At 46.7% G+C, this 8,261-nt stretch overlaps 1 protein-coding gene across 1 annotated transcript in view; it reads right to left on the bottom strand.

The window, feature by feature from the left end:
* The window catches only part of LOC108250921 (synapsin-3), a gene marked incomplete at its 5' end in the record, with an annotated part of 86,268 nt that extends 79,449 nt beyond the window's left edge, over window positions 1-6,819 (bottom strand). The window contains 1 exon segment of the mRNA XM_037981160.1: window positions 6,762-6,819. Within this exon segment, the coding sequence (XP_037837088.1) occupies window positions 6,762-6,819 (58 nt within the window).
* Window positions 6,820-8,261: the final 1,442 nt, after the last annotated feature.

Below are 8,261 nucleotides of genomic sequence, written 5' to 3'. Positions count from 1 at the left end.
GGCGCTCTTCTTCTTCTGGTCTTTATTTTAGCAGTAAGGTAGCAAAGCTGCGCTCTTCTTCGTAGACATTGAGTTTGGCTGCAGCTGCACACAGTTGCAGCGCCTCCTACAGGAAACTGGTGGAGCTACGCAGAGAACCACGCCGATCAAAAGCCTTGTTTGGATTCATGTTTTTATAAAACACTGAGGTCCGGACCTCGGGGTCCTCAGTGGCAGCTACGGTCCTGGGCAGCCCAGTGAGACTCCGCCTCCAGCAGCTCTTAATCAGCAGGACCGGTTCGTGTTTAAACAGCCGAATGAGGATTTCATCATTTTTCCTTTTTATAAAAACAGTTTGGTTCGTTCCTTTTTTCCCCCTCATCCATAAACAGAGGAGGATTTCAGTCATCGGGGCGGCGTCGGCGGCAGGTAGACAACATCCCCGCCGTTTGTTATTCCTCACATTCCTGTCCGAGCACGAGCAGCGAAACAGTTCGCCTGCCGACCGTGTGTGGGAAAAAAAAAATAAAAAATGAGCTCTGACACGTCGAGGTTAAAGGCACGGCTGGGTTTCATCTGTTCGGTCGCTGAAACGATAAATAACCCGAGACGTCGTTCGAACCCGAGCCGAGAGTTCAGCCTGTTTATCCCGAGGCTGAGCGCACATGTGCAGCACGTGGCTGATGGGACTTCTGGCACTTTGCTAATCAAAAAAAAAAAGACGTTTACGAGCCGAGGACTGATGGACTGAAGCCCGCCGTGATGCACACATTTTAATTATTACATTATCTGTGTTTAAGTCTGTCGGCCCAAATATATACAGTTGTATATAAACAGCTTATCTATTCATCAGCTGATCGTGTCTTTAAAACATCCCTCCCAGAAATCCACACAAACATCACAGATTCAACAGGATTTCCCTGAATTCTGATCAATTAATCTAAATTAAACACATATCATAGTTGCTCTCAAGTTTGGATCTTTCTCTCCATCCTCTCAGCTGTTAGATTGTAAACACTGATCAGTAAACAGCTGGAACTTGTTATTTATTAGCTAACCTGAACATTTCCAGGCCTCCTCTTGATGCTCAGACACAACTTCCTGCTGTCTTTCAACCACTTCCTGCCTCCATCTTTATCTTTCTGCCTCTCCATCTTTAGCTCTCTGTCATCAGATGAGCGGGTCTCCTCTCTGCTGGGAGATTGACAGCTGTCAGTGCTTGGGGAAGTGGGTGGGGCTTACGGCACGCTGCAGAATGAGTGCTTTCTCACATTTAGCCGCCGAAGTCACCAGATTTGTCGCTAGTCGCTTTAAAAAAATGCTAGAGGGATCTGAAAACTCGCTGAATATAGCGTTAAAGGGACAAAAAGGACGTGTGAGTGCGGGACTTTTGGCTGTCCTGCACAGGGTGATGCGGGACAAGGGACGGGGCGGGGCTAAATGCGGGACGGTTGGCAAGTATGTATGATTAGCTGTGGCGGCCATCTTGAATGGAGTTGACTTTAAAACCTGTCCAGCTGGAGATGATTTCTGTCTGAACAGCAGGACGGGTTTTAATGAAACGTCTACAATGCAACTCAAGATGGCCGCCGCATCTAATCCACAGCACTGAGCTAAAACCTGGTGCGGTGGTAGCTGAGAGTCATATTCAAGATGTTTGACCAAAAAAAGCAGCTTTAGGTCTCGACTCGACACAAAACAATCAGTCGGCGGGTGATATGCATTCAATTTCACCAGTTTGAGTGAAATTTGTTGTGTTTTCTTTAACTTCAGACGAGTTTTCATTCATTTAAAGGCTGAATATTAGAAGTAAAATCCTGTTCCGCGGTTCATCTAAAGTCTAAACGGGGGAGTGAGTTGGATGTAAAATTATTGTGCCACTGAAGCGAAAACTAGTATTTTTTTCCAGTAAAAAAATAAATAAACCAGCTCTTTTACTGCATGTTCTGAAGGGGATGAGATAAACGCCGTAATCGCGTTTAAAGAACAGCGAGGTGCCGCTCGCGCTCGGCGTCGCTCGCTTGGCTTGGGCTCAAACCCCCGATCCTGAAAGAAACATCTGTGCGCTCGAGCAGCACGTCGCCTTCCAAAAGGGACAAAAATGTCCACAGACACGCCCCCGCACATTCACACATCCGAGGAAATCGAGCCGGTTCCAAACGCGGGGGCCTTCGCCGACTCTTGCTGCAGCCAGATAAAGCCGGAGAGTGGGCGGCGTCTCCGCTCGGAACGCCGACAAGGATGTACAACCTGGGAAAGATGGGACGCTGTGTAAAATGTAAATAAAAGCCCATATTTTACTCACAGTGGAGCATATGAGACATATCGAACGATTCAGCTCAGAGAATTTACTGTTTTTAGGGAAAAAATAAAGTTTTTTTTTAATTTATGGCAGCAAAACATCCCAAAAGAGTTAGGAGAGGCTGTAAAAGTGGGCAGAGGTTCTCCAGTTTCTGAAAAACTGTCTAAAAAAGTGGAAGAATTTCAGAACTTTAATTATCCCATCATCTCCTGATCATAAAATCATCAACAGATGTGAAGAATCTGTAGAAACCTCTGAGGTCAAAGGTCAAGGCTGAACGTCTAAATTCGATCTTGGGGCCACAGATGCTGCTTAAAGCTCTATCAGGCAAAGAAGAAGCCAGATGTGAACAGATGTGTCCCCTCTGGACCAAAGAGGAGAACTGTTCTGAGGTCCAGCCTGCCTCTCTGATGGTATGGGGGTGCATTAGTGCCTCTGCTCCCATCCAGGACTGTTGGACAGACAGAATGGGACAACCTCAGGTCCAGATGTTTACAGACTGATGGGAGAAGAAGAAGAGGAGAACCTGGACCCTTTTTTCTTTATCTATAAAACGCTGTTTAGGTTTTTTAACTCTCAGCATAAATAAAATATTGGTTTGTGAGATTTTGAAGCTGCTGGCTGCAGAGCAGGCCCAGCCGCCGGGACGGGAGGCTTTTCCCAGCACCATGGTTACCGTCCCGGTTTGTCCTGCCCTGGGAAAAGAAAACAGGAAGTGATGCGTGGGAGCGCTGCCTCCAGCCCTGATTCTTCTCATCTGTTGACCTGCATCCAGGCTGAATTAGGACCGGCTTTCTGACGAGCTGCCAGTGAGAGCCGAGTGTTGGCAGCTGGGACTCCGACTGAACTCAATAAATCCTCTTTATTGGGCACAAATCGAGGTTCTACAATTTACCCCGTTACATGCACTTCCACTGCTCGGGACGTTTGCTGCTTTACAGTAAATCAGACAATATAAAAATGGTCAGAACTAGGTTTTATTTTCTGTCAAGGTTCATTTGAATCTGCATCACTGACGAAAGGAGAAAAGGTGAGCGAAATGTTAGCCAAATATCTCATGAACCACTGGACGGATTTTCATTTGAAGATGGTCGCCACCTTAACCAACACAAAAATGGCTACGGGGGTGGAGTCGCGTGCGCCGCAGCGAATATTAAAACCGCTGAGGCTCGAAGAGGTCAGAGGTCAACGAGCCAGAAAAACCAAATCATGTGCCTGGAAGACCGACGCCGCAGGTAAACACTGAGACCAGAGAACCGACAGCTGCTGAACAGATGTTTGAGATGTTTTCCTGTCCTTCCAAGGAAGCAGCTGACTGAACCTCACTGAGGAGCATCTTTGAAGGACGCCTGATATTTACTGCAGCAAACAACTCCAGATGTTCTCCTCTTCTTCTCCCATCAGTCTAAACATCTGGACCTGTTGTTCTAAAACCTGGAGATCCTTTCCAGAGGCACTAATGCACCCCCATACCATCAGAGAGGCAGGCTGACCTCAGAACAGTTCTCCTCTTTGGTCCAGAGGAGACACATCTGTTCACATCTGGCTGCTTCTCTGCCTGATAGAGCTTTAAGCAGCGTTTGTGGACGGCACGGTGAACTGTGTTTACAGACAGTGTTCCTGAGCAGAACCAGAACCAGCCTTGACCTTTGACCTCAGAGGTTTCTCCAGATTCTTCAGATCTGTAGATGATGGGATAATTAAAGTCTTCTAAAGTTTCTCTTGGGGAACATTATTCTGAAAGTGTTCCACTGTTTTCAGACAGTTTCTCTCAGCCTTGGTGAACCTCTGCCCATCTTTACTTCAGCCTTTTTAATCTCAGTCCTCTTCCTGACCCGTTCCCAATTAACCTAATTAGTTGCATATGGCTCCTCCAGCCGTTTCTTATTCAAACCACTTACTTTTACACCGTTTTTGAGTTGGTTGCTGCCCTTAAGTCTAAAAATGCTGTCGTTTTTTCTATAAAATCGTACAATTCGAATAAAAAACGAGTTAAGGCAGCATACAGCGTTCGATATCTCAAAGATGCTTCTCACTGAAGGTCAAATGTTAACTCAGGGAGACAGAAGAAGGATCTGGCTGTTAGTGAATCCGAGCCACTGTGCGCTCTCTGCAGCATTGCCCGCTGTGGCGAGTCGGCGCTCGGCGGCGGAGACGGTGCCTTGTACGGCAGCAAACGAGCCGAAGGAGACCTTTGGTTGTTTGAGGGTCTTCGGCTGTGCTTCAGTGAGCTTACCCCGTGTCAACATGGCTGACTGCAAACACGTATATGGAATAATCACATCGTGACAGACGTGAGATCAGATTGGGAGCCTAATAATCAGGCTCATGATGTTTAGACTGAAAGAATTCCTCTCTGATTGTTGTTTCGTGTTCACAAACAGCTTTAAAAGTCCGGGGTCCAACAAGATCCTAAGTAGGCCAGCTCAGCTGAGGATCGGAGCGCCTGATTAGATCTGTCGAGTCTTACTTGGGTTTAATGACTACAATAGTGGACAGTAACTGAGTACATTTACTTGATTACTATAATTAAGTACATTTTTTGAGAATCTTTACTTTACTTGAGTAATTCTAGGAAGCTGGTCGTTACTTCCTGGTAACAGATTCAACCTTAAACCTCGGCTCCACAGTGAAACCGTGAGGAGAATCAAGACTCTCTGGTTTGGTGTGTTTTTAGACAAAAAAATCCTCATTTTTTGTGGCATTTTTATGCTGAAGTTCTTTCCAGGTGGTGTAGAAGTTGCAGCAGAGTGTTTCTACGCGTCGATACATCAGGTGGTTTCTGAAAGTTACAAGCCTCTGCAAAATTACTGATATTAGAACATTTAATTTGTATTTTTGAACACTTAAGTACTTTTAAATGCATGTACTTTTGAATACTTAAGTATTTTCAAAAGTGAGTACTTCATTACTTTAACTTGAGTACAACTTTTACTTGTAGTTGAGTACTTTGTCCACCGCTGAATAACTATAACGTCACTGGACTGAAAAGAAAAAGACGTTTCAGATTAAACAGGAACGTCTCAGAAGACCACAACAGCAGAGAGTCGAGCTTTTCTGCTCCCATAAACTCCCACCGCTCCATTTCCAGGACTGCCTTCGTCTCAACAATGACTTGGACGTGACTGAACAGCCGTTTGAGGTAAAGCTGACACTGTTGACACGCCGTAAATACTTCAGGTCCAGACAGAAAAACCTTTCTATACATACATAAACATTTATTTCAAGGCGAAACACAGAAGAGGGCTACTTCTGGGCCTCGAAAAAAAGGAAACAGATTTGGAGGAAGACTAACGAGAGTTAAAGGTTCCATGAACAGGTGGTCGTTTCGTGTAACTTCTGTTCCACGTTGGAACCGATGGGTACGTAAGAGCACCCACACAACGTGGAGGATCATCGTGTTCTGGGCTGAGCGGCACAGAATCCCACATCATCTGCCATTCGGACCCACATCTTCGACATCCTGCCTCGGCTCTCGATGGCCGTTGTCAGCTGGAACACGGGTTCACCGTCTCACCGGAGGAGATACGGCCTCAGTTCCGTGTTACCATGGATGACCATCGTGGGCGATTACAGCGGTGCGATCATCAGCCCTGTGACCCCATACGGGATCCTGAACGTTGGACCACCTTCCACGTCGGCCGTCATTACAAGCTTTAGGTCCCACCTCCTCCTTGTAAACCAGTGGTGTCCAATCCTGGTCCTCAGGGCCTCCATCCTGCATGTTTTACTTGTTCCTCTGCTCCAACACACCTGGTTTGAATCAATGGGTGATTAACAGGCTTCTGCAGAACATGAAGAGGTGATTTAATCATGAATCAGGTGTGTTGGAGCAGAGGAACAAGGAAAACCTGCAGGATGGTGGCCCTGAGGACCAGGACTGAAGACCCCTGATGTAAACAATCATAAAAATACACCTCGGGGTGTCCAGGCGTCGACTCTTACCGATTCAAGTAGTTCTCCTCTTGCTGCTGTAAACTCAAAGGTAATGTGACACCACGACTGTGTGCCGGGGAGTAGGCGGGGCTTAAAGCCACACATCGCGAGTACGCAGGCTGACTCTCTTATTAATTGCATGTGCAGCTTATTTACTTTGGCAGTCAACCCAATAAAAGATGGCCGCCACAGCCAACTGACCTTTGGCTGTGGTGCCAGGTGCTACTCATCGCAACACATCGTTGCTGTTTGTCTGTTAGCAAAATATCTCATGAAAAAAAACACTAAATCATCTCCAATGAAACTTTCAGGGAATGGATGGATGTGCCTCCGCCACCGAATACCTTTGGGACTCAACCGGATTCAAGATGGCCGCCAAAGCTGATCAACAATGACCAACGGAAAAGTGGCTACAAGTCTGTCAATTTTACAGATATTGAGCTAAAAGTTAATGTGGTAGGAGATGAGATTTGACCAAAATGGCTGCAACTATCTGCTTGTCTGTCAGTTCAGAAGAATTAAATATTAATTAAATATGTTCTACCTGCTCCACCCGGATCTCATGTTCTCCGTTCAGCTTCTTTCCCCGGAAATACTTCGCCCTGCAAGAAAACAGGAGACAAAGTCATTCACGATTATAAACTCCAAACATGTGCCTCCTGTGTTTATGTCCACAGTCCTCCTGCCCTACGGAGGGAATTCTCCTCAAACTCCCCACAGTCAAAACAACCTTAAAATACCCTCCTTCTGTTTATTTCCTCCAACAGACCGTCCAAAATACCTTTCAAGTAGGCAAAAAAAAGAGAAGTGACTCACTTTTTCCATGATTACAGAAAGGGACCTTTCAAGACTTCATGTAAACAAAATTCCTTGGCAAAGAGCAGCAAAAAAAAATGTTTAAAGCCCTTTTTTGGCAAAGATAAGTCCCCAAGTCGGGGACTTTTTTCTTCTTTATTTTAATTCAGCGTAATTGTGGCGTTTATGTACGGATCACTCAGAGCTGCAGATCTCAGACGGGAGGAAAGAGAAAAATATACAGAAACCATCCTGAGCCGATGCACCTGTCTGCTTCAAGTCTGAGGCGAAAAGTTCCCGAATTTCATCGTCATCATCAGACGAGGAAGTGGTTCTCACATACCGAGCTTCTTCTGCTTCGTGGAGGAAAAGGAGCTACGTTAAATAATCAGAGGGATAATTGGTGAAAGTTGCAGTGATGGAATATGTGTTATATCAAAGAGTTTTAGCAATCAAAGAGTTTCACCTTTGACCCCGTAACCTTGAAATCAACGGGTATCATCCTTGACACGAGGCGTCCCGCCGTACAGTTTGACATTCCTACTTTACGTGGTTGCAGAGTTAGAGCAGAGACAAATGGGTAGGGGCACCTGTGACCTTTGACCCCCTAATGACCTTGAAATCAATAGGGATCAGCTCCACAGAAGTACTACAATAAGTACTTGAAGGGATGAGTACTTCCCGTGCCCGGTGTTGTCGCTCTGATCTACACAATAGATTTAATTTCCTTTATTCTGTGATGGAAGTTCTTTGACCTTTAATCGTCTCCTAAACGAGCTGCAGCTCGTGAACTTCTGACCTCGTCCTGAGGGGTCCTCAGAGAGACTCCGAGCTTTGAAACCTCCTCGTACGGAGAGGGACCGAGCTGAGCCTTCGGACGCTCGTGGCGTTCCGAGCGCGGCGCCAACACCCTTACAGAGACTTGGCCGAGCGTCGATTGCTGGTGATGCTCTCCGTGATGCCATTGTGCAGCCGCCAAGGCTGCCAGGACGGGGAAGGTTTCCCCAGAGACCCCTGCCTCCCCGCTGGAATGACCAGGAGGAGGTTCAGCCTCAGGGAGCAGAGGACACGGGGACGGCAAGACGCTCTGCCGGTCAAACCAGAAAACTGGTGATTGGACAGGTTTATACGGCAGTGTTTACAAAACTGGGGTCATTTGCCCACACTTCGCCCACACCTCGCCCACACCTCGCCCACACTTCGCCCACACCTCGCCCACACCTCGCCCACACCTCGCCCACACTTCACC

The sequence above is a fragment of the Kryptolebias marmoratus genome, linkage group LG18 (genome assembly GCF_001649575.2).
Source record: "Kryptolebias marmoratus isolate JLee-2015 linkage group LG18, ASM164957v2, whole genome shotgun sequence".
In the NCBI taxonomy this organism is placed as follows: domain Eukaryota; kingdom Metazoa; phylum Chordata; class Actinopteri; order Cyprinodontiformes; family Rivulidae; genus Kryptolebias; species Kryptolebias marmoratus.
The sequence above is the reverse complement of the archived record's forward strand: the minus strand, read 5'-3'. Positions and strand labels throughout refer to the sequence as shown.